This window comes from Elephas maximus, chromosome 18 (assembly GCF_024166365.1).
Source record: "Elephas maximus indicus isolate mEleMax1 chromosome 18, mEleMax1 primary haplotype, whole genome shotgun sequence".
In the NCBI taxonomy this organism is placed as follows: Eukaryota; Metazoa; Chordata; class Mammalia; order Proboscidea; family Elephantidae; genus Elephas; species Elephas maximus.
This window is the reverse complement of record NC_064836.1, coordinates 59,591,989-59,619,042: the sequence shown is the minus strand read 5'-3', so window position 1 is coordinate 59,619,042 and position 27,054 is coordinate 59,591,989. Positions and strand designations below refer to the sequence as shown.

General features: G+C 37.3%; 1 protein-coding gene across 3 annotated transcripts in view; it reads left to right on the top strand.

Annotated features, from left to right (window-relative positions):
* VGLL3 (vestigial like family member 3) overlaps positions 1–26,522 on the top strand; it is a 57,152-nt gene extending 30,630 nt beyond the window's left edge. For all 3 annotated transcript variants that reach the window (XM_049858002.1, XM_049858001.1, XM_049858000.1), the window contains exon 4: positions 21,103–26,522. In XM_049858002.1, coding sequence (XP_049713959.1) covers positions 21,103–21,146 — 44 coding nt within the window. In that variant the 3' untranslated portion in view covers positions 21,147–26,522. The remainder of the gene's footprint in view (positions 1–21,102) is intronic.
* Positions 26,523–27,054: the final 532 nt, after the last annotated feature.

The following is a 27,054-nucleotide window of genomic DNA, read 5'->3' as shown; positions in this document are numbered from 1 at the left end:
CCATTACTGTAAAGAGACCAATGGTTACTCAGGTTTGCCTCTGGAAAGGATAGTATGAGACATAGCCCTGGTGTGGTTCCCTACAGAGGGCAGGACCAGGAGGAGCACACACCCCACTGCATGGTGGTGGGCCCATAAGAGAGAGTGGAAGTAGCTAAGCCTTCTGTGCTCACTTCCTTGTCTTAAACTCAGGCATCACATCAAATATCACATCTCTCCCTTTAGAAGGAGTTAGAGAGGGGTGTTGTAGGTCAAATCCCCCAGGAAACAGACTCTAAGACTTAAATATGCTTTATTGCAGAGTGTTCTGAGCGCATATCTTGGGATAAGAGAAGAACTGGGCAGAAGGAGAAGCGGCATTGTGATAAAGTTGCAACAGAAGCTTTCATAGATTCTGTAGAGAGCCCTGGAGCTAGGATGGCCTTTTGCAGTTGTCCTGCCTTGAGTTAAAGGTCGCTCTTTGGAAATCCTATGGAGCAGTTCTACTTTGTCCTATAGGGTCATTATGAATCAGAATTGACTCGATGGCAGTGGGTTTTTTTTTTTTTTTTGTTTGAGTTAAAGAGGTTGAGCTTTCATATTCTTTCATTGACCCAGTTATTGGGTGTTATCTGCTTCTGGGAAGAGGGTATGACATTGGGAATGGTGGCTAGCTTCATCTGAAGGCAATTCCCCCCCCCCAAAAAAAACCAAAAACATAAAAATTGTGTGTTGTGAGTTGCCAACAGCTGGGAGGATAAATGTCTCAGTCCTGAAGGGGAAAGGATTTGGTGGTGGACAGGGCACAATGGTAAGGGTAGTAAAAAAAAAAACCCTTAAATTCTTCCAACTGCTTATAAAAGGACAGACATTCTTGTTTAACAGGCCCAAGCTAGGAAGAGTAGGGTGGTTGAGAGGAGCAGGAGATGGGTCCCTCTACATAACCATGCAGCCCAGAATAGTGTCCCAATTCAAGACTGATCATCAATGTTGGGTGGCTACCAAGCAACCAAGAGACAAGCCTTCATTTCAAGTGAAGTAGGCATAAAACTTCTTGAAGTCCAGGTACCTAGGCCACCAAATTGTAGGTCATTTTTACATACTTAGACGGTAAATATATTACATATTAATCCAACTATATTGAGAGCAGTTTGGTAGAAGATACGAGATTTTCTTAAGTAGGAACATGGCTAAATAATTTTAGATGCATTTTTATTTTACAGCCATTGAAAGAAATTAAGGAAATCCGGAGGAATTCTGGAAGGATTAGCATGATACAATGTTTAGCACCAAAAGAGAATTTGAGAATGTTGTATATAGTATAATCCAGGTGTCAGCAGACTTTTTCTGTCTGATAGGAATTATGTAAGCTTTGTGGGGCCAGACAGTGTCTGTCACAGCTATGAAACTGCTGTTGTAGTGTGGAAGCAGCCGTAGACAAAACTTAAATGAATGAACATGGTGGAGTTCCAATAAAACTTTATTTATGGCCACTGAATTTTATATATACTTTTCATATTCCTTTTCTTTTAATTTCATTTTTCAACGATTAAAAAAATATGTAAAAGCCATTTTAGCTCACAGGTTGTACAGAAACAGCCAATAGGCCAGATTTGGTAGTTTGAGTATGTGGTTAGCTGAGCTTGGTACTGTTCCATGTATATATTCTTTATCTATACTCTGTGTTCCTTAATGGAAATTAATCTGGAAGCATAAACCCGCAACTTTTAATGCTAGTGGTGCAGTGGTTAAGAGCTCAGCTGCTAACCAAGAGGTAGGTAATTCGAATCCATCAGCCGCTCTTTGGAAACGCTATGGAACAGTTTTACTTTGTCCTATAGGGTCGCTATGAGTCGTAATCGACTCAGTGGCAACAGATTTTTTTTTTAACTCCTGGCAAGTTAGTGGGAGTCTGAGCTTTGATTCCACACTGCCTGCTTTTATAAGCCCAGCTCTGTTGCTTACTAGCTGCGTGACCATGGGCAAGCTATTTAGTCCCCTGTGCTTCAGCTTCCTTATCTGGAAAAGATGCCTCGTGGGCGTCATTATAAGGATTAAATAAGTTAGTGAAGTAAAACATTGATAAAAATGCCTCTCACGCCCTCACTTTTTTTTAACATTAGAAAAATTATTGAGGTATAATTATAACATAAACTTGACTTTTTTAATGTGTACAATTCCGTGGTTTTTAGAATATTCACAATGTTGTACAACCATTACCATTATCTAATTCCAGAATATTTCCATCATCCCAGCAAGGAATCTGTACCTGTTAGCAGCCATTCCCTACGACCTCCTCTCTAATCTCTGGCAACCACTAACATAGTTTCTGTCTCTATGAATTTGCCTATTTAGGATATGTAACATAAATGGAATCAGAATATGTGGCCTTTAGTGTCTGACTTCTCTCACTTAGCATAATGATTTCAAGACTTATCCATGTTGGGGCAGCATATGTCAGTATTTCATTTCTTTTTATGGCTGAAAAAATACTATCATGTAAATATAGCCCATTTTGTTTATCTATTCATCCTCTGACCTGTTGCCATGGAGTCGATTCCAATTCATAGTGACACTGTAGGACCAAGTAGAACTGCCCAATATGGTTTCCAAGGAGCAACTGTTGGATTCAAACTGCCGACATTTTGCTTAACATCCGAGCTTTTAACCACTGCACCATTAGGGCTCCAATTCATCTGCTGATAGGCTTTTTTTTTTTTTTTTTTTCACTTTTTGACTATTATAATAGTTCTTGATACTTCTTGATATTGACTCTTATGAATGCGGCTGCTATGAGCATTTGTGGACAAATTTTTGTGTGGACATCTCTTTTCAGATCTTTTGGGTTGTATATGTAGGAATGGAATTGCTGGATTGAGAGAACCCTCCCTTTTTTTTTTTTTTTATACTTCTGTATTATTGGAAATTTTTTTCAAAGAGCATTTCCTGTATCTTTAATTAATATTTTATAATAAGAATAGAGTTCTGAGGTTTGATAGGAAACATCCTTATAATAAGAATAGAGTTCTGAAGTTTGATAGAATGAAGGGGCTAGGGTCAGGAGCGTCAGGTGTCTAGGGCACAAAATTTAAATAGGCTCTCATTCTTGGAGTCGACAAACTGCATTCTTAAACGTTGCATTTGCATTCTGGGTGCCTCACAGGCTTCATCCTAGTCCTGGCTCTGCTTTTCTTCATGTGCGGTTCAGGTACAGCCCACTCTTACTTGTCTCCCTCTGGTGAACATGCGCCACATATAGACACATGGGAACCATCACTGTGCTGATCTGATCGTGGGACATCTGTACATACCCTTGACCTGAAAGCCAGTTATCAGGTTTCCTACTTTAGGCTTCTCTTTCCCTTAGCAGCCTGAAAACTGGGTTCTAAGAGTTCCATGGCAACAGTAATTCTAGGATGTGGTAATAATGGCTAAATTAAAAAAAAAAAAGAAAGGCTTATGATGAAACAAACTTGATAACACTGTCTACTATATACCTCTTGGAGATCATATTCACTTTATCATATAAAAAGGCTTTTACACATTTTTCAGTAAAGTTGTTGTTGTTTTTAGGTGCAGTCAAGTCGGTTCTGACTCATAGCGACCCCATGCACAACAGAACAAAACACTGCCCGGTCCTGAGCCATCCTTACAATCGTTGTTATGCTTGAGCTCATTGTTGCAGCCACTGTGTCAATCCACCTCGCTGAGGATCTTCCTCTTTTCCACTGACCCTGTAATTTACCAAGCATAATGTCCTTCTCCAGGGACTGATCCCCCCTGACAACATGTCCAAAGTATGTAAGATGTAGTCTCGCCATCCTTGCTTCTAAGGAGCATTCTGGTTGTACTTCTTCCAAGACAGATTTGACCAAAAGGTCAGCAGTCCGAATCCATCAGGTGTTCCTTGGAAACCCTATGGGCAGTTCTGCTCTGTCTTATAGGGTCACTATGAGTTGGAATCGACTCAATGGCAGCAGTTTTCAGTAAAGAAACATGTTAAACTTTGTTTAATAGACGATTTTTCAAACTGATCTTCTGATGGGCACATTTTGTTTTTAGCATACTTACTAACTTCTCATGGAATTCTCTGTGGAAAATGCTATTTAGCTTAGTTTTCCCCACAATAAAAGCCATTCTTTCAACTTTTCTCTGTAAGTTTTTTATAAACTTTGTTGTTGTTGAGGATATACACAGCAAAGCACATACCAATTCAATAGTGTCTGCATGTGTAATTTAGTGACATTGATTACGTTCTTTGAGTTGTGCAACCGTTCTCATTATCCTTTTCTGAGTTGTTCCTCCCTCATTAACATAACCTCACTGCCCCCTGAGATTCCTATCTAATCTTTCGAGTTGCTGTTGTCAATTTGATCCCGTATAGATGATTCTTAAAAGAGTATGATGATCAAGACAGACCTTTTTTTTAACTAGTTAAGCTAAAACATTGTTTGGTTTTAAGATGACTTCAGGGGATATTTTTTGTTTAAAGATTGTCAGGGCAGTAGTTTCAGGGGTTTATCCAGCATCCATGGCTCCAAAAGTTCTGGAGTCCATGATAATTTGAAGTTCTGTTCTGCATTTTTCCTGCTTTTGATCAGGATTCTTCTATGACATCTTTGACCAAAATGCTCGGTAATGGTAGCTGGGTACCATCTAGTTCTTCAGGTCTCATGGCAAAGGAGGCCGTTGTTCATAGAGGCAATTAGCCACACATTCCATATCCTTCTCTTGTTCCTGACTCTTCTTCTCTCTCTGTTGCTCCAGGTGAATAGAGATCAATTGTTGTGCCTTGGATGGCTGCTTGCAAGGTTTTAAAACCCCGGGCACTACCCAACAAACTGGAAGGTAGAACAGAAGTACTAAACATGCTATTAGGCCAATAAACTGGGATGTCCCATGAAACCATGACCCTAAACCTCTAAACCAAGGAACCAAATCCCATAAGGTGTTTAGTTGTACATAAGTTGCCTCAGCAGCTACTCTTTTTTGTATTGTTGTTGTAAACAACTTTTCATTTAACATTAAGCTGCTGCGAAGAGGTACAGATTAGGAAAGGTCTGTGAGGTTGAAGATAATGGCCAGAAGGAAAAGATGGAGAAATGAAGGTCACATTACATGGAGAACTGACTTCAGCAATCTCAGAGTATTGTATTTGGTCCTTTTGTGTGCCAGGAAGAAGAGAGTTAAATGTGGAAATGTTTGCTTGTGGTTGTGATACAACGTGTTACTAGACATGCATGTACGAATGCTAGAATATGCCTCTTCTTATCGTGCCCAGTTTTTTTTGTGTGTGATGATATTATGTAAATTATGACCTGCTATTCGCCTTTTAGTGATCATAACCATACAATGCATTTCATTGATATGCTGTATCATCCCTATTTTGTCTGATTGCTGATAGTTTGCCTAACGTAAGACATACAATGTTATATACATCCAAGCCACTTTGATTTAATTTTTCAAATAAAGATTAGTTGATGAGGCTTTTCCACTAACACGCAAAGCTGACTTATTTTTAACTTCCACTTCATCTGCTATATTTAAATTTACCAAAATGAAAAAGAGTCATGCTTTGTGGTGCAACTTCTTCCCTAAGAACACAGAGTGTTCCTGGCTTGAGATTGTTTTCTTCTATAAATCCACACATTAATTTCTCTTAGTATCCCTCATGCAATTTTAGCTATAATTTTTTAAAATAAAGGTATATTTTTATTTTGAGGAATGTCTGATAAATTCAACAAAAACATACAGAGCTTAGAGTTGAGGTATGCATGTTCTTTTTGCTAAGATACTGCCAGCATTTAGGTAGCCTAAATCACTAAAAAAAGAAAAAATAAATAACAAAATAATAATTCTTTACCATACCCAGGAAATCTGTAGCTAAAAGGGAATTAACATGTGTTGCTGTATCTTCTGTCATCTCAAAAAATTCATGCGTATTAGCCGGAACATTGCATATGTAGCCACCTAATAGTGGATTCAGGGAATAAACCATTATATGAACCTGCCCCAAACTATGATTATAGCCAGATAGTAAACATTATTTGGTTTATATCTCACATATATTCAGATATCAAGTAAAATCAAGGTTACTTATCAAAAAAAATTTTTTTTTTTTGCCAGTCAGAGGAAAAATTAAGTTGCTACCAGATCCACAAATTACTTGCCAAAGGAAGGCTGCAAAATTTTCCATAAGCATAGGAAGCCATGTTTCTAATATTCTCTCTAGTGTTAAGGCATGTACTGGATTATTTCTAAAGAAACGTTCAGACCAGTGCCACTTGCAAGCTTTCAGTCGTTGCCGGCAGTCCTTGCTATTGCTTGGTTTGTGGCTACATCACTCCAGTCTCTGCCTCTGGCTTCATATGGCTGCTTCCCTTAGCGTTTCTCTGATTCTGTTTTCACAGGCCCTTCTTATAAGGGCCCCACTGGTTGGGTTTCAGCCCCACCCTAATCCAGATGACATCATCTTAACTCATTACATCTGCATAGACACTTTTTCCAAATTAGATCACATTCTGAGGTTCTGGATAGACATGAATTTTTGAGGGGAGAGCACTATTGGCCCCAGTACAGCCAGTAAACTACACCCCCCGCCCCAATATTCTGGTTTAATCTAAACCTCTAATCTCACTATTTAGTCAAAGAGACCTCATTCAAATGACAAAAGTTGCATTTTAATGGGATTTAAACTGTAATTATTATTGCCCAAAATTGTTGTGTAGTGTTCCCTTTGAAACAGGAAGTTTCAAAGTTCCTTTGAAAGTTCAGCTTTCAGTGGTTAAGATCAAAGCAAGGTTCAGTCCTGCTCAATACTATGAGCATGCTTTCCAATAAAACCCACCAGTAGGATCTTCTTTTTCTCAAACACAGGAAATTAAAAACAAAAGGAAAGGGAAACAGAGCTCACGTATTAGAGCAGCAAATACAGGGGCAATTTCCATGAAAGAGAGATGGATACTAAGTGGCTAGTAGTGGCTTTTCCATCCAACCTGTAAGTTTGGCCTCTGCCACATCACGTTCCAGGACCCATGCCCTCTTGTAGGTGGTCTGGTGCTGACAAACATGGGCAAAAAGATTGCGATAACATGAAAGATCTCGGAATAAGCTGTTAAAATATTTTAGCATCTGTTTTTAAAATATTACTGATTTTTAAAATTTCTTTGAAGTTCTTAAGGGGATTAAAATATAGATCTTTCTATCTAATAACCTCTTGGAAATCATTTCTCTCTCTAAATATTTACAGTTACAAAAAGGAGTAAGTTGAACCAAGAGTTTCTGACCCAAGACCATCTAATATTGACTTGGTATTACAGTGCTCCAATTTCAGGCTTTGCAATTAAAGAGGAATGTAGTAAATTTGGAAAGGAATAATAATTAAAAGAATCCCATTGACATCAAGTCAATTGCAACTGATAGAGACGCTGTAGGAAAGAGTAGAAGTGCCCCATAGGGTTTTCATGGAGCGACTGGTGGATGTGAACTGCTGACTTTTTGGTTAGCAGCCATAGCTTTTAATCACCGCACCACCAGGGATCTAATTAACAGGCTATCATGATTTGTATTAAAGTGTTAAAGCATTAAAGTATTTTTCCGCCTAGAGAAGAAAGGGCACCACAGTAGCGTATGTGTTGGTATTCAATTAAAAACATTTTCCCTCCTTTCTACTCACCTCTTCTCTGGAGCGTATATTACACATAGGGATACTGAAACCAAAGGAGACTAGGCGTACACTGAAGCCTTTCCTGACAAAATTAGTCATTTTTATGAACAGTTAAGAAAAGATGAAATTTTCTTTAATAATTTTGAAAACTAGAGTTGACCTAGAGTCTTACTTCTGTTCATTTGATCTCAGCAGAGTAGACAGATTTAATGACATTTCTGTATAGAAATTGGCCCTAAGACTATAGAATTTTTTTTTTTTTTTCCAAAGGTAGTTTTGCTGTTCAGTAAAGATTGATATATTCCTGGAAATACCTACCTTGAGGGCATAAGCTCAGCTAGGGTAGTTAAAACCTAAGTATTAGGGCAATAGTTTCAGATTAAAGAAAGAAAGAAAGGGAAAAAGATGCTGGGCAGAGCATTTATGAACTAATGGAAATTCTTTTCCATGGACTTTTTTTTGTAAGTTTATTATGATTTGGTGACAGTAGTTCAGTAATCAACAATTGATTGCTTCACACTTTCTGCAGGACTTTTGGGTGGGCTTATAAGCCTATTTTGCACTGAGGGGAAAAAAAAAGATACATTAAAATATTTACAAACTCTTGAATGGTGTTAGTTGCATAGGTTATGCATCCAGAATGACAATTTCGTGACCAGAAAGAAATGGAAACCATCTTGAGATGCATGCAAAATGCCAGGAGATCCCAGCCAGATAGTGAGATCTGCATGCAAAGTAACTGGATGGTGACTCAGACGGGAGAAATACATTCCAGAGGACTGTTGTCAGTTTCATGTATCCACGGCTGGCTTCGCCAGGACCTTGATGAAACTTCCCCACTCCCCCAGAGCCATGTGGAGATCAGGCCTATGCTATCCTCTGGGCCTTCCTCCATAGAATGGTGCCACAATGTCACAAGGCCCAAAGCATGGGGCTTTTGCCTTCTGGGTCCCCCTCCCACCTGGTAGAGCAAGTGCAGGAGCCTTCTGAGAGGATTATCTATGTTTTACAATGCATTTGGATAATAATACAAATAATTACGTGGGTATACAAATTTGAATGCTAACTACCTGGGTGCAAATGGTTATGTGCTGGAAAAGTTGGCATTCAAACCTACCCAGGGGAACCTTGGAAGAGAGGCCTGGCAATCTGCTTTTGGGAGATCACAGCCCTGAAAACCCTATGGGGTCGTTCTACTCTGCATGCATGGGGTCACCATGAGACAGAATTGACTCAGTGGCAACTGACAACAACAGAAGACATCTTGGGTGAGGGAAAGTGCTATTATACATTGCTGGTAGAAATTTAAAAAGTTGTAGCCTTTTTAAAAAGTAAAATGGAAATGTATTAAAATTAAAAATACACATAAACTTTGGCCCAGCATGCTCACTCCTGTGAGTCTCTTCCATGTAAATATGAGTATCTAGGATATATGTTAAAAAATGTTTATTGTGACAATGTTCATAGTAGCAAAAAAATGGAATCAAGTGACTGCCCATCAAGAGGAGGATGACTTAAATGTTTTATATGATATTGCTGACTGGAAAAAAAAAATGCAGAAAAGTGTATGTATGCCTTTCTTGTGTAAAATGAATGACAAAGAATCCTGTATGTGTGTGTCTGTGTGGTGTGTGAATGTACACATAATTTCATGAGAGCAGAGAAAACTAGTTTGTCATCTTGGGTTTCCTTTTGGTACTGCGGGTGTTGGGACACCAATATGAATTAAAGGAGGAGAGGGCAGAGTCTAGAAGAAGAAAAGAAAAAAAAGTATATATTTTATGTATGTACTTACATGCCTGGTGTGTGTGTGAGAGAGAGAAACAGCAGATGAGAGAGATTGATTTTATTAGTAATTTATTTTTCTTCCTAAGTGTTTAGGGGATTAGAAAAATGTTCAATTTAGGGAATGTGGTGGTGCGAACACTTTTCACTGGGCTACTAACTAAAAAGTTGGTGGTTCAAATCTACTCAAGCACTGTGGAAGAAAAGCCTGGCAATCTACTTTCATAGGATTAAAAAAACCTCAAACCTAACCTATTGCCATCAAGTTGATTCAGACTCATAGCAGCCCTATGGGACAGAGGAGAACTGCTCTACAGGGTTTTCAATGCTGTAAATCTTTATGGAAGCGGACTGCCACCTCTTTCTCCTGAGGAGCAGCTGGTGGGTTTAAACCGTCAACCTTTCAGTTAGAAGCTGAGAGCTTTAACCACTGCACCACCAGGTCTCCTTTCATAAAGTTACAGGCTCTGAAAACCCTGTGAAGCACAGTTCTACTCTGACACACGAGTTGGAATCAACTTGATGGCAATGGTTTACGGGTTTAGTCTTTGCAGAGAGACACAGAAATGTGCATGGCAAAAACAGAGGACCAAAAAGTGGGTTCTGGGAATCCTACCACCACTCATTAGCTGTATAATCTTGATTGAGCAAGTCCCATAATGTCTCAGCTTCTTTAAATGCAAAGCGAAAATGACACTATCGGCTCCAACACAATTGGGAGATTCCAATGAACTGATGCCCAATGAAGGGCTTTCTAAACGGTGACACGTGGTACGGAAGTGAGCCTCTGATTAGTCTTAACAAGTATGTTGCGTTTCAAACAGAAAAAGAAATTCGCAACGGAGATTTGAGGCAACATGCATAATTGAGATGCAAGCTTTATTGCTTCTGTCACTTTTATAGCTGTTCTCAATTGTTTCTCTTCCTGAGGATGACTACAGTATCCGCTGGAGCTGTATAACTCTAAATTTCACAATAGTGATGTTGTACTGGTAATTGCATTGGTCGGACATACAATGTGATAGAAACAGATTAAGAATAAAGGAGGTAAGAATTTGAAGGATTACCAGGATAGACAGCTTTGAGACTTTTTTTTAGCATAGTTTTCTCTGTGTAAAATACTCTGCCATGTGGAATGAGAGGGTATTAAGAAAATATACCCAATCCAACATGCATATGCACTTTTGAAATATTTTTCCTCATCACTTATATAAATCAAAAAGAAATTTACATGCAGAGCCAGTCGTTTAGACTCTGCATATAATTAGACTCATGTAAACGCTATTAATACATGCTAATCTCTAAAAGCTGCGAACGAAAAACACCCATGTTCATTCCAGTATTAATTTGGTGAAAGATTCCACTGATGACTACACCAATGTATAGCATCTTCTGCTTTATGGAAACGCCGTCATTCTTTGACTGTTAGCTTAAAAGAAGTTGTCCACAACTATGTGGTTGGGAGTTGGAAACTTTTTCAAGCTACACCACGTCCTCACAAGAGGTATAGCGGGTGAGAAGAAAAAAAAAAGCTTTGCTGTTTCTGGTATCACATATGGGGTGGGGGGGGGGCATCTAAAAGAAACAGCTGAAAAGAAGAATTCTATTTCAGAAATTGTCCCCAGACAATTTTAGCTTTCATAAGGTTACCAAGATTAAATACAAAAATCCCATACGGTATGTGAAATTTGCAAATTCTTTTTTCCCTTTCAGGCTGCCTAACTCTTCTCTCAACTGTTCTATTTATCAACATTATAAGGTTTTCCAAACAGTTGTTTGTGGCCAACATGTTTTGGATTCCTTGGGAAAAAGATGGCCCAAAAAAGTCTTGAAAGGAACTGATGAAAAGCAAAACATGCCATTTTTCTTTGGGAAATAACCTGATATTTTCAGGGTTAACTTTATCATTTTTTTTTTTTCCGGCCCTAAACTAGTGATATAATTTTTATTTCTGTGCCGATTTTGAAGGAGCAGTATTGGGTGACCCCTAGCATCTTCCAAATCACTGAAGCCCTATTTGGGTTTACCTCGATCGAACAGACTCTTCTGGAAAGTGGCAGAGAGCAAGCTTGTGTTCATGTCACATGCAGATAAGGTGAAACACTACTGATGGCAATGTGGGAGTAGGTGTAGGGGCAACTTGTCTCCTTCTTAGTATTTTCCAATATGTTCTGCTTTCGTCAAGAGATTGATTACTTAAGCCAAATGATCATCAAGATTTCTGCAGTTTGGAAGTAATTTTTTAAATGTGGGGACTTGAAATAATCCATACTGCCAGGTAGGGTGTTTCCTGTGTTGTTGTTATGTCCCTAATTATGTTTTTATGGGTAAGCGATGGATACAGATTAGCTCTTCCTCTGGTTGGATTATCTGTTTTCTAGATCGTAAAGCTGTCACTGAATAACCTAGAAACCTCTTTAAAGATGCACATTTGGCTGCATTTGTTATCCAACAGATGTCTGGATAGTCAGAATCTCATGAGAGTACTATAACTTGTGGTTTCAGTTACGATAAATCGATGCAAGCATTTTTTGGTCTTGCTCCTCTCCAGTTCTCGGGGAAAGTCTGTAGGAGGAATTACAGAGGGGATTTCATTTTACTCTTCCCCACTTCCTTTTTCCTTTATCCTTTGTGTCTTTCTTCAAAGGTTCGTTATATCTGCTTTTGAAATTCAGGTCACTGGATTAGTAAAGCATTGCCTAAATTCCATACTGTGCCTCCTGGTTCCCTGCAGCTCTCGTCCAAAAGGTTATCTATCACATCGACATTCAAACTTTGAGCAAAATAAATTGCTATGATGAAAAACTACCTAGATCTGTGATTTATATTTTATATGTGCCCACCAGTTCAGTTTTAAAAAGGCTGGTTTAGATTTGTAACTCCATATCCTGAGGCTTAAAGTAGTTGCCAGTTTACCTTCTAGCTGTGCATTTTGACGTGCCCAAGTCTACGGAAGTGGATGTGGCTAAGGGAAAAGGCTGGAGACTCTGTTCATAGAAGAGTTTGTGGTTTTGGAGTGAAACAACGTTCTGAGAGGCCAGGCAGGCTATGGTGGGTTGCTGGCTGGGCTTGGGAAAACAAGGGCTCTGTAAAACACCTGGGCACAGAACTACATGTCACCTGGAGTGTTTGCCTCAGGTGTGCAGGTGCCGGGCTTCTACAAAAACAACGTAAATAATGGTTTACCGGAATGTCAGGTTCAGTAGGTTTCACGTTTCTACCCCATGTTTGGATCTGAATTTGAATCCATTTTGACAGGTCCAGGCAGTTTTCACCTCATCGTTTCTGACGGTAATACCGCATGGAAATTTTAAGTGAATTCTAAATGTATTTCCAGAAAGCATCTCTATACCCAGAAAAATCGCTCTCTGCTAATAAATTATCACACTGTTCCAAGTAGGTGTCTCAATGCCCTTATTTTAGTGTGCAAGGGTTGGAAGGAGAAGAAGGTAATTGTAACTCAAGTGTCATACATTTCATCTGTGGTTTGACTGAACAATGCATCTTGTTATTCATGATGACTTTAAAAATAATTACGGTCCAACATTTAAGTACTAGGTGTAAGTCACCAAACTGACCAAAAAAAGAAAACTGTAAGATGGAAGAAAAAAGCTAATGTAGCTAATGTACAAAAAGTACTTGGAAACCAATGAGGAAATGATTTTTCTGAAAAAAAAACCCCAATTTGCCAAAGATAAAACGTATTTACAGATGAACAAATGCCACAATCACAAAAAATATGTTCAGCTTCACTATTCCTGAAAGAAATGATAATTGAAATAATTGCTGTTGTTGTTGTTAGGTGCCATCGAGTCACTTCTGACTCATAGTGACCCTGTATACTACAGAACGAAAACCTGTCCGATCCTGTGCCGTCCTCACAATCATTGCTATGTTTGAGCCCGTTGTTACAGCCACTGTGTCAGTCCATCTCGCTGAGGGTCTTCCTCTTTTACCCTGGCCCTCTGCTTTGCCAAGCATGATGTCCTTCTGCAGGGACTGGTCCTTCCTGATAACAGGTCCAAAGTACATGAGACTAAGTCTCACCATCCTCACTTCTAAGGAGCATTCTGGCTGTACTTCTTCCAAGACAGATTTGTTCATTCTTCTGGCAGTCCGTGGTATGTTCAATATTCTTTGCAAACACCACAGTTCAAAAGCATCAGTTCTTCTTTGGTCTTCCTTGTTCACTCTCCAGCTTTCACATGCATATGAGGTGACTGAAAATACCACAGCTTGGGTCAGGAACACCTGAGTCCTCAAAGTGGCATCTTTACTTTTTAACATTTTAAAGTTAATTAGATATATTGAAGCAATTAGATATACTTTTAATATATAATAATCATAGCAATAAAAACTATGAATATTTGTATTGGTACAAACTTTCTTGGTGCATTTAGCCAAGCAATTAAATATGCATATGTGCATATACTTTGGTTCAGCATTATATCTCCAGGAATTTAGCTTTTATTACTATCCACACAAGAAACAAATTTGTGCGTGTGTGTGTCTGAATGATGTGCATCTATAGAGAATTGGATAACTTAGGGTATACGGTAGAATGAATATTGTGCGTCCATCCAAAGGAATAATGTCTGTCTACACACACTGAAATGTAATGGTTTTTCAAGATAGTATTGCTGTGAAATAAGAACATTGCAGCACACTGTAGTGATATGAGCAGGTACAGAAGTATACTCAGTAAAGACTGTGGTTGTCTGGTGACGGGATAGTTTGTGGAACGTTTACTTTTTCAGTTTTATCTAACATGATTTTAACCAAGTAACCTATGATGTTTTGACAGATGTTTTAAAATAGAATGAAGGGGGAAAGTCACTGCTTAGTGGATACCAAGCTTCTGTTAAGGATGATGGAAAACTTGGAAATGGATAATGGTGATGTTTGAACAACATGGTGAACACAGTTAATGTCACTGAATTGTACACGTGAAAAGAATGTTCAGATGGCAAATACTGTGTTACGGATATACTTACAATTTAAGAAAATGAAGTTTCCATGATGATGAAATAGAATCTACCTCGATAGTCACCCGACCTGAATCTAACAGCTCCCAGACTGGATAACCCTTTGTTGCTCCTAATGTTTCTCTAAGTTAGAGTTAAGGGGATACCCCCGAAGAGATCTGATTAAGAAATCCTTCACTAGTATAAGAGCTGATTGCCTCTGGGCTCAGACAAACAAATGCAGCTGTGTGATTGTTAACAATGATAATTTCGTAAAGTAGGAGAAGATCCCATGACTGTCTCTTGCATCTCTTTGTTTACGATCATTTATCAATATGTCAGTGTTAGTTGGTAAGTCACTGGTGAAGGTATAACATTCAACACCAAGTTGCCCGTATCTAGGTGTGTAAGTAAATACGCCGTATTTATTAAAGCAGGAGTGCGGCAGAGAATTCAGATTTTTTAGATTTAGGAATAAGCTACCAGTTTCTTACGGTCTAATAGCAAGCACTGTGATTCCAAATTGTTTTCAGAATCTTAATATTTATGAAAAGTTTGTATTGATTCACTTAAACACTGTCTTTACTCTTAAACCCATTGCTGTCGAGTTGATTCTGACTCATAGTGACCATGTAGGGCGGAGTAGAACTGCCTTATAGGGTTTGCAGGGAACAGTTGGTGAATTCAAACTGTCGACCTTTTTGGTTAGCAGCGGAGCTCTTAACCACTGTACCACCAGGGCTCTTCTTAGGTCATGAAATACTCTACCCACACTTTCAAATATTATGTTCCTATTTATCTTCTGTTTTTATCAATAGCATATTCTGTTTTTATGGCTCCCATATTACCTTTTTTATCTCCAGCAGTAAAATTAATCAGAAATATATTCAACTTACTTAGAGAACTACGAAGGGTCAATGGTGTTGTCAAGTTATCACGCTTCCACAGAATCAGAATGTGCTTTTCTTGTGGCTATGACTCTTGACAATCATACCACTTGCCCTTGAGTAGATTCCAATTCATGGAGACCCCATGTGTGTCACAGTAGAACTGTACTACATTTTTAGGGTTTTCAATGGCTGATTTTTTTCAAATGTAGATCACCAGGCCTCTCTTCCAAGGTGTCGGTAGGTGGACTCAAACCTACAACCTTTCAGTTAGCAGCCGAGCACATTAACTGTTTGCACCACCCAGGTCTGAAAATCAAACACTTCCCAAAACTCAGGTGTACAGGAATGTAACTTTTTCCGTAACCCAATTCGCTATTTATCATTTCTACCTACTGGCAGAAAACTTAACCTCATCCGTTCTGGTTCAGTTTAATGATATCTCCAATGTTCCCAAATTAAAACAAAGTTCCATTCATAGTTGAAACCTCTTCTCAGATTCCTTCCTTACCCTGGAATTGCTTCTTTCTCTGCAATGTTTCTTGTACCCTAGAGTGTTACTCACATCATACAATTTGTTAAATATGTGGTTGCTGTATTTCTTACCTTTTCTGTTTTGGTCTTGTCTTTCATTCCCATCCTGGCCCTTGTTTCTAAATACAGCCACTTACTCCCAATCTGTTTCTCAGTGCGTTCTCTGTACAGTACACCCCCTCCCCAGCAATGACAACCAAAGGCCTGGAGGCACTAACTGGGCCTACTTCAGTTAAGCTTCTTCCAGTTTGGGTCCCTCTAAGATGCTCACCTGGTATGATCCATACCATTTCTTCTTCTGTGGGTACCCTCATCATAGCTATTGGACAGACATAATGGCATTCTTACAGAACTCTCTCTGACCTAATTTCTTTATCCTTCTAAGGGGTGCATGGGACCTTTCGGATTTTTTTATAAGACATGCCAAAACCCTTTGCCATCAGATAGATTCCAACTCATAGCAACCCTACAGGGCAGAGTAGAACTGTCCCATAGTGTTTCCAAGGCTGTAAATCTTTACGGAAGCAGACTGCCACGTCTTTCTCCCATGGAGTGGCTGGTGGGTTTGAACTACCAACCTTCTGGTTAGCGACCAGGCACTTAACGACTGCACCACCAGAGCTCGTTTGACTAGGAAGGGGAAATTCTCCAGGCTTTTCATGCTTGCATATACTCTGTTGTCATCTCTACTTGCTTATTACCATAGCCATTTGGCAAGGAGTGAATCCATGAAGATGCTGTCTCCCAAAATCTTAGCTAGAAAATTGGAACATGAGTTGTAATTTTTTTTTTTTCATAGTAAGGCTCAAATTTTAAAGGAAAATCATATTATGATCTTCTTCTTTACCAAAACCAAAACCCCTCTCCTGCTTCTAACTAACCTAAATTCATTTTCTGTGTTCAGATGACCTTTGCTCCCTTTCTGGAATATCATCATTTTCCTCTTCTCTTCTCTTCTCTTCTCTTCTCTTCTCTTCTCTTCTCTTCTCTTCTCTTCTCTTCTCTTCTCTTCTCTTCTCTTCTCTTCTCTTCTCTTCTCTTCTCTTCTCTTCTCTTCTCTTCTCTTCTCTTCTCTTCTCTTCTCTTCTCTTCTCTTCTCTTCTCTTCTTTCTTTCTTTTGGCAGTTGAGTGGTAGTGGTGTTGGAGGAAATGAAGTGGGGAACTGGACAGATGGGCTTGCATCTCCTTTCAGGCTTTTCTCCTATCGGAATCCCAGACTCTGAAACTCTGAAGCCAATAATTTGATGTCTTTGTTCTCCTGTCATTTCTGACACGACCTCATGAGCCAGATGGCCACACTGTCTTATGTTCACACTGGGGAAAGGGGGGAGGCTTAGATTAATGATACCTATTGAAAAATGTTAATATGGCATATCCTTTTACACAACTGAAGTGGTCTTCAGAAGTATAGCAAACTATTGTGTAATTGTTTACTGCATCATTGAGAAAAACATTGTAACTGCATTGTTTAAAAAATCAGTAAGAGCGATATTGTTAATCTTAGTATCAACTCAGGTAAACCAGGCTGTTTGTAGACAGTGTAAAAATGAATATGTAAAATCTAGTACATTTTCCTTGAATTAATTTTGATGAGAAGATTTTGACTTAGGGAGTTGTGCAATTGTAGGCTAGTATCACAATATATAGGAGCCCTGGTGATGCAATGGTTATGCTGTCAACCAAAAGGTCGGCAGTTCTAACCCACCAGTCATTCCATGAGAGAAAGATGTGGCAGTCTGCTTCCGTAAATATTTCAGCCCTGAAACCCCTACAGGGTAGTTCTACTCTGTCCTATAGGGTCACTATGAGTCAGAATTGACTTGGTGTCAATGAGTTTGGGTTTATTGTTTGTTTGTTTACCACAATATTTAGCCAATATAGTCCATATACAAAGCAGTATATATGTGTGGTTAAGACCACTGACAGACATTGGTCCACATCATTTTAAATACTAGCTCTGCCACCTAATAGTTGCATAGTTTCTCTTAGTCTTAATTTTCTCAGCTGTTAAAAGGATATTTTTATGGTACCTAAACCATAGCCCTGATGACACACAGTGGTTAAAGTGCTGGACTGCTACCCAAAAGGTTGACTGTTGGAAATTTCCATGGGAGAAAGATGTGGCAATCTGCTTCTATAAAGATTTACAGCCTTGGAAGCCCTGTGGGGTTGCTATGAGTCTGTATTGATTTGATGGCAGTGGGTTTTAGTGGGTAAACCATAGCAAAAGAATCCTAGTGGTATAGTGGTTAAAGTACTCAGCCGCTAACTGATAGGTCAGTGGTTCAAAACCACCAGCCACTCTTCAGGAGAAAGATGTGGCAGTCTGTTTCTGTAAAGATTACACCCTTGGAAATCCTATGAGGTGGTTCTACTCTGTCCTATAGTGTTGTTATAAGTTGGTATTGACTTCACAGCAGCAGGGTTTTTTTTTTTTTTTTTTGGATTTAAACCATAGCTATTAATCAAAATATTTCATGTAAAGCACTTAGCACAGTATCTGTAGCATTGAAGCCCTAGGAAAATGTTAGTTAACATTTTTGTTTATTTTCCTTTTTACTTAAAATATCACAGACAAAGTAATAAAACTAGAATGGAATCACTAATAAAAAGAAGTTAAATGTGGATGATTTTGGACAGCTTATAAGGGAATTTTAGGACAAGTTATGAATTAATTTTGTGTAGTGGAGGCAAAAAAGCCTGAATATGAGGAAAACTTGTAGCCCATTGGATTCTGTGTTCTGGTAAGCAAATTTTGGAAAATCCTCACACCACATAACTGTCATGGATTACCAGTTTTACCCCACCCCTGTCTCTCGCTGGGGAAAACTAAATATACTGGCTGAGTTTTAAATATATTATGCCACCTTCACCCTCACCAGTTGTCCAACTAGAAAAATCATATCTCTGATTTTCTTTTGCAGCTTATTAGGTGGAGTCTTTTTTTGTGTGGTTGTTTGTGGTATTTTTTTTTTTTTTTTTGTATGTGTGATTTACTTATGTTTGTTTTAAAGTTACAGGTATGAATGCCTGGTCATTAAAGCAACGGTCTGATACATGTCCCACCACCACCGAGTAGCCCAACCCCAGGGATCACATTAGATATTTAATGAATTTCAGGCCCTAGATGAATTAATTTTTCAGATTTGTGCTAGAGTGATAAAGAAGGAGAAAATTGAAGAGAGGCAGTTAAAATGAGAGAATGATTTCTGTTATTCTGGTCAGAAAATTGGGGGCAATCTTCAGCAATGCAGTACTTATCCACGGAAAGAGGCTAACGTGATTTGGAAGGAGCGTTATGTCTTTGCAAGGCCAACTAGGGGATTGCCTTTATGTAACCAGCAATCGAGTGGTAGTGATGTTGGAAGAAATCGAAGTAAGGAACTGGATTGATGGGCTTGCATCTCGTAAGAGGGGAAAAAAAGGCACTCAAACCACTTGATGATTACAACAGTATTCATGACTTGCAGTGCTGACAATCTATAGATTGATGCAGTCTTCAAGTGTGGAAATACTGAGTCATACAGAAGATGAGACATTTTGATAATGAAAAAAATATTTATACAGTCAGCAGATTGTCAGTGAAGGTGGTTTAGATTATAAGAGTCACCCAGCAGAGACTATGTCAGGTTGCAAATTATTCCAACCACAAAATTATTCGAAAATGAATAAAGCAAGCTTAGATTGAATTGATATGCCCCAGATCCTTTTATTTCTTCTTCCTCCTCCTTCTCTTCTTTTAAAATGGGAAAGAAAAATCATTGACTCTGTATCTAAACATAATACCGGTACACTTGGGGGAAAGAAATGGAACCAGTCTTTTGACGTTCAAGACATGCTGCTGTTTTCCAGTACACAAATGCTAAAGTAGGAAGATAATGACTTGCGGTTCTATAAGGTGCTTCTTTATCTCCTTTTGTTTCCTCTCCCTCACTTTGTTAGCATTATAGACCGTCTTAATGTCTCCTGCCAACAACTAATTGTATCTGTTCTTGTAATCACACCCATTGTTTTATAAAATCTGCTAACTAGTTAAGGGACAAGAAATGTAATCACTGCAGCTGTTTTGGTAACAATTAAAATTCAAAACCGTACTTGCTTGTTTAACTCTTCAACTTCCTACTTACAGTCCAGACTTAAAACAGTTTTAGATCCAGGGTCAGGAAGACAGCCTGAGGTCATAGCAACTACACAATAGCAACCACATTGCCCTTCTATTCACTTCTTTAAAAGGCTTTGCTTTTGTGTTTTGGTATTTTGTCCTAAACAACAGAAGAATCAACTGTTACTCTGAGTAACTGTTACTCTGAGTCCTCACTCTTTCAAACAATCATGCTTCAGATACAAAAACAATAAAAAGGAAACAAAAGAAAGTGATGCCAGGTGGGCGTAAATTCAATGTACTATGCTAATTGCACAAATCAGAAATTAGTCAATTGGCTGTATTAAATCAGAGTCACAATTTTCTATGTTTCCTCTTTAATAAACTTCTACCTCGTCATTTTAGCACTGAGTTAAAATTAAGTCATGTTTAAATTATTTCCTTTTTGTTTGTTTTTTAAAACTTAACTGTAACTTTTATTTCCTTGCTATGCAATATGGATTTTTGTAAACCATCTTAAATACTTTCTGGAAGAAGATGAGATAAAAATTAGTAATTAACTTAATAAATGGTACATACATTTTCACTATTAGCTATGAATCAATGGTATCTATTTTACTTATGATATTAAACTGAGTTTTTAAGGATGTTAAGTTACTGACTGTAGTTGATTGCATTTATGGAATAAAATAACCAAAGGATTTATTTAGCGCTTTAGTCCCAAACGATCATGTTGATGGTTGCTAAGAGTATTGATTGAAGTACTGCCTAAATGCCCCAAAGATTAGGTATGTATGTCTTTTTTCCCCCAATGTTAGCTCCTTTTGAAATTAGAAATTAAAAAGAAAAAAAAACCTCATTTGATTTTATTTCATTTCATTTACTATTCAACTATACTCCAAGAAAGTAAAAACCATAACAAAGCCTTTGACCTATATAAAGTGTTGGCAGGATCCAGTACTGCTCTAGTCTAGAGCTTTAGTCACACATTGCATCAGCTAGCTTTTTGGAAGTTATGAGTTCAAACACAGAATTTTCTTAGAGACCACGTAGTCATTACATGGTATCTCACAGTTGCCTGGATTGTCGTTTTTGATTTCTGTATTCAATGCATTGCAGGTTAGACCCATTTTTGAGTGATACGTATATCAACGGTTTTTGTTTTTCCCCCGTCACCTTTTCTAGGTCTACAACATCAAGACAAGAGCAAAGAATCGCCGTGGTACTGAAACACACAGTATTAGCAAGTCAGTTTGCTGCATGAATCCAAGGGCCACTGGGAAAAGATGCTGCCGGGATTTGCCATTCTGCAATGGGACAAAATAGACATGGAAGGAGAAGAGGAAGTGTTAGCCAGTTGACTTTTGTTTTTTGCCTTTTCTTGAGAAAGCAGAGTGCGTCCTAGAAATTGAAGAAAAGCAGTTTTGTGTTTGTATTTTTCCCCCTCATCTGAGCCTTTACCAACTGTGTAACTCTCTCTGTTTGTTTTTTTTAACTACATGGTTTAATTTTTTGTTTCATTTTGATTTTGTTTTTCTTTTGGAACCAACCACCTTGTCAGGAAAAAAAAAAAAAAAATTAACCACAAATGAAAATGCTAATTCTTTCAGGAATAAATTTCGTAGCTTTGTGTGCATCTATTTTTGTAGAAATACAGAAAGTTTGATTTAGCATTGATAGGTTACTTTCAAGGGATTTTTTTTTTTAATATTGTAAAAATTGTTAAGTTCTGTTTAAAGAACTTGCTTTTTCAGAGAAGCACTGGCAAAATGTTTAAAATACTGATTGTCAAGATGTCTGTGATATGCTCTGTCCATGCTTTCTAGGTTACCTCAAGTGTTTGATATTTTCTCCTTTTTACAAAGTAGCACCATTGCCAAGCCAATGCAGTATTGTTTTTACATTAAATCTCAGTGAATGTTTAATTCCATGCCAGCTCACTTAACTTTGAGTTGTATGTATAGCTTTAAAAGGAAGTTTTTTAATGACTGCACTAAAGTAAGGAAATTTTATTACTTTAATTTCTCCCAAAGAGTACTTGGAAGTTGACTAAGAAGAAAGTTTGCATAAACTTTCAGTCAGAAGGAGAGTTTGCCTAGAATAAAATTCTTTCTAGTCCATCCAACTTTGATAAATAGAACCAGAATTTATAAGTAACTACTGGAAGAAATTTATTTAACCTTGCTACCTGTGAGTGCCAGTGACTTATTTTTCTTGTTTCTAATTAGTTATTCATGACAGTTTTAGAAGTCATTATTTTAAGTGGATTTTTTTTTTTTTTCCTTGGAGAGAGAATTTGAAGGGATAATATCTGGCAAGGTACTCAACATGTCACAAAGCCTTTATCAATGGCTGTTTCTGGTAATATCACCCAGCATTATAAACTGAAAAAAGTAATATATCTTATATGTAATATTTTAAACATAGGGTTTTTCAATTATTTACTTTTGGGTTTATATCTGGTTTGGGATTTATATCTGGATTTAGTTCTATTTAAGAAAAAAAATTAACGCAAAATGAGGTTTAAATTGGGATTAATGCCACCATTATTGGAAATAGTTAAAACATGGAAAATTTGAAGATTCCACTTGACATAGCCATGAGGATCTCGATAAGGTGACATCTGAATTTTGATTAAGATTCTTAGAAATAGATAAAAATGATGCAAGTAGCAGTTACTGATACTTTAAGAAATTTAATACGAAGCCATTTCTTCTTTCAACTGCTCCTAGAGATGGGCCATGATAAAAAGTTAGTGTTATATAGAAATACTACTTTGATAAAGAAGTTTCTCAAATTTCCCCCAACCTCCCTCCCCAGCCATGTGAAATACCGCGTTCAGTGAAATGCCACTTTCCATGTTGAATTGCATATGTTATGTGTATGAAAATTTTAAACATATTAAACAGCACTAGATACTTAGCTAGACAGAGTTTTCACAGGTCATTTACAGACATTCCCCTGGCTATATTTTATTGATTATTTTTCTTTTCTGGTGCATCCTGTGAGTGATAAATCTATACACTCCCTTGTATCCTCATCACTCCATACACTACTTCTTCTTAACCAGACTCTCCTAACACAAAAACACATTTTTATCTAACGTGGGGTTGAAACTTAAGGTATCTCCACTTACTAATGATGTGAATTTAAATTCTTAGGCGTCAGTTTGGTTAAATTATCTACATTTTGATTCATTCGAATATTTACCATACATAATTTTGTCCATAGCTATGGAACAAAGAGCTGAATAAATCTATAAAATTCATTCTCTTCTGGGTCCTCCTAAGTTCCCAAAGACCATTATTCAGAAGTTTCTATGGGATGACTGACCTGGGATTATTTATTTGCCTTCTCTTCCCTTGGAACCTGTTACCTTTTCATTTTCCCCTTAAATCGATGTTTTACTGGAACTTGTTCAAATTATTCAACTGACTTTCCGCAATTAAGAAGAGAAAGTGTTAATTAACTCCTTGCCCTTTTCCTTATTCTTCACTGAAGTGAATTAAAGTGGAGAGACCATACAGAGGGCTTCACCCTGAATTTAGAGTCTGCTGTATGACACTTCTCGTTACTGCCAGACAAAGCTTTGGCTCTATGGGCCAAGATAAGTTAGAGACCTGAGTTTTGATGTGCACAGGGAGCTCTCCCCTGGAAGACAAGCCCAGCTATTGTTGGCATGCTACCATCCAAGTAGTAGGTCAAAATCTTAAGTAGAAAGAGGATGAGGGCATTTCTCAATAATTTTATGGCATCCCTTGCTATGACCATATTACTACCAGAAGTAAGAGGATGAGTTGTAATTTAGCATACTATTCTGACTTCATTTACGTTCAAATTTTATCACTTTGGGGAATTAGTTTTCTCACATCAAAATGATGATGTTGAACTTAAAGGCTTTCAAGCTGCCATTTTGAGAGCTACCACCTCCCTCCGTGATTTCAGTTAGAATCCTTCCACCGTTGACTATCTTGCAAATTAGACTTTATTCAAGCTTTCTTAAAAACTTGTGAACTAGACACTAGAAAATCGTCTCTTTTATTCTCAATGTAATGTATTCTTCCAACATTAAACCATCACTAGTAAAGAAACAACATTAGGTTGGCAGGTTAAGATCCTAACAGATTGTTTGGCCCTCATTGTTTATCGGTAAAGAGCCTCAAAGAATAAAAAAAGAAAACAACAAACCCATAACCACCTCCTCCTACCTTCTCTTTTCCTTTTCTCCTTTCTCCTTCTTGTTAAAATGATTTTCTTTATTATTTTAAGCACACATGGCAAGGATTACTCTAAAATTTACAAATTGAGAACTAGTAGATTGTAAATAGTTGAGGAATTCATTTTTTTATAACAAACTTTTTATTAAAAACACCAGTTATACTCACAGGCACAAAATAAGTTCTTGAGGAACTGGTTATTATACAGATCGTATGTACCCATTCCTGTTCTAAGATCTGCAGACTTATGACAATCTAGCTTCTGGGTTTGCGATCTGGTTTAACGTGAGATGTGTAATTTAAAGTGGCAATTAGAAACTATTTCAAGAAACTGCACATCCCTTTGTTATTTGATAATTCAGACAATGGAGCAATGGCATTAAGTGGTGAGAAAGGAAAGTATGTTAGAGCCCTGTCTGGGGGATGACTAGAGAAGCAGAATAGATTGATGGAAAAGGGCATTAGCCTGGACATGAGGCCATTCTCTGAATTCTGGCTTAGCTACGGTTAGACATATGTTTTCGGGTTTCATTTTTCTCATCAGTAAAATGGGATAATACTATCTCATTGACAGACTGTGTGTGTGTGTATCTCGCTCATAGTAGGTACTCAGTAAATGACAGCTACCACAAATGTCTATCCATTGAGTGAGTAGATCATAAAATTGAGTTCCCAAATGTTCCTTCTTTTCCTTCTCCATACCCATTTCTGTAACAATCAAATATATATATATATAAAACTTTGTACTTCTCCAGAAGAAATGTTGAAAGAAAATCTTTGTCTCCTGCTAGGTGTGGGTGATAAAATATCAATTTCTTAATTAACTCTGATTTGTTTAGTGTGTCATTTATGAAGTAAAATAAATTTACTACTTTGTGGTATATAAGTCCAACTCTGAGTTTTCTTACATATCCCAAAACTTTACTCATCTAGGACCTTATGAATTGTTTTCTTCAAAATTAAGGCAAGAGTTTTGTTCAATCTCCAACATTTATATTTTTCAGTTATATTTTGGGCTTCTTTGGCCCCTGAAATGAACACATTCCCTTTGAAGTTATCAAACTTTTTTAGTTGCCTGGAAGGAATAGTTGCAAAATATGGATGGAAAAAAATCCTCCACATGAAAAGGGGGGAAAAATACCCAACCCTTTACAATCTCAGTCAGCAGATTTAACTCCATTTCAGAAAAAAAGAAACAATTTTATTGGAAGCAGATGTTGACACCGTGTCAGTTATTGAAGGTGGAAAGAGTTCACGCAAACCAGGGCAGATACAAAGGGGTATTGATGGCAGTGAGAAATCCTGTGATCGATCACCTTCACAGCCAACAGAAACACAGCAGAGCCGAGTCCACTGAAATGTTGTACAGGACCCTAAAAACGTAAGATTCTGTTCCTCCCTCCAGGGTCAATGACACAGCTTTCACAAATATAAGGGCTGGCTTGAGAGTGAAATCAGAAATTTATTTTCTAAAAATATGGCTCAAGAACTTTTTAAAACTATCACTAAAGCATCAGAACTATTATTAAGGTGTTTTTTGAAAACTTAAGCTGAAGTTTTAGGCAAATAAACCTGTGGAAGACGAATCTATAAACCATACAAAAGAGGGTTAGTTTGGGTTGAGTGGGGCATGGGTGGAGCTTTTAAGGAAATATCCATTCTGATAGCTTCAAAATGCCAGTTACCTTGGTAACTTGGTCATGGAGATTGGCCACAGAGCTGACTTTTAGAATTTTTCAGTAGCTTTTTTCATTTTAGTGCTCTCTGGAAATTTTACCCTATACACTTTTTTACCCTATAGAAATAATCTTTATTGTTAAAATATCTTGATTTTAAAATGGCTCTTATTGTCTGTTGTGCCTTTTTGCTTGTTTCAAAATGTTTCTGTTGTTTTAAATAATTGATGAAACAAGTGTTTTCTTGAAATTGTACTCAAATTAACTTGATCCAGTAAATTTACCTGAATCTCCTTTATAAGTTCCAAGAAACGTTAATAGATTTCAGTGTAACTTACAAATTCCATTGTGTGAGTAATTAATGAATCCTTCTAGAAAAGAGCAAAAGAAAAAACAAATTTTTTTTTTTTCCTAGAAAAGAGCAGGTCACCCTCAATTAGTTTCCTTTTTAACAATGTCTCATTACTTAATTTCAACCTAAGAATAACTCTTTCAGGATACAGGATTCTTTAATTAATATTTTTGGTGTATGCATATGATGTGAACTTTTATAATTTCTCTTTATACTAATAGAGATGTACATTTTTTCTATGCTGTGGTTAGGACAAAAGTTAATGATTATTTACACATTCAATTTAATTTCTTAGGCTATTTACAATCTTGAATATTATATCTGATTTAAAAATACTATTCCATACATTTTTCAGGATATACAATATAGGGAAGTATTTTCATTTCATTTATTTGTATAATTTTTAAGTGCGTATATTGCAAGGGAAGATATGCATTAGATTTGTTTTCATCATGTAAATCTAGGTAAAGTGAAATACTTTTATGAAAAAGGAATTACACAGTATGGTGAACTCTATATTTTTCACTTGATTAAGCAAACTTAAAAGTAATAATAGGAATATCTTGCATCATTCATTGAAATGCAATGAAATTCAAGATTTTTCAGTTTTGTAAACAATTTTATGCTAGCTTAATTTTACCTGCCTAGAAAAAGAAATTTTAACTATGAGGTCATTTCTGAATTGACAAAAATATATAATTCACAAAACTTCTGGTTTTATAAAATCATATCCTTTTCTGTTATTTTGTTGGATGGTGGTGGGGAGACATTTTCTCATTTCTATTCACTCTTCCAATCTGGGTCCCATAACTCTGTGTTGATGATATAAGGTGATAGAAGACGTTGTAGTAAAAACAGATGTCATTATCTTCAATCTGTTCAATAAATAATT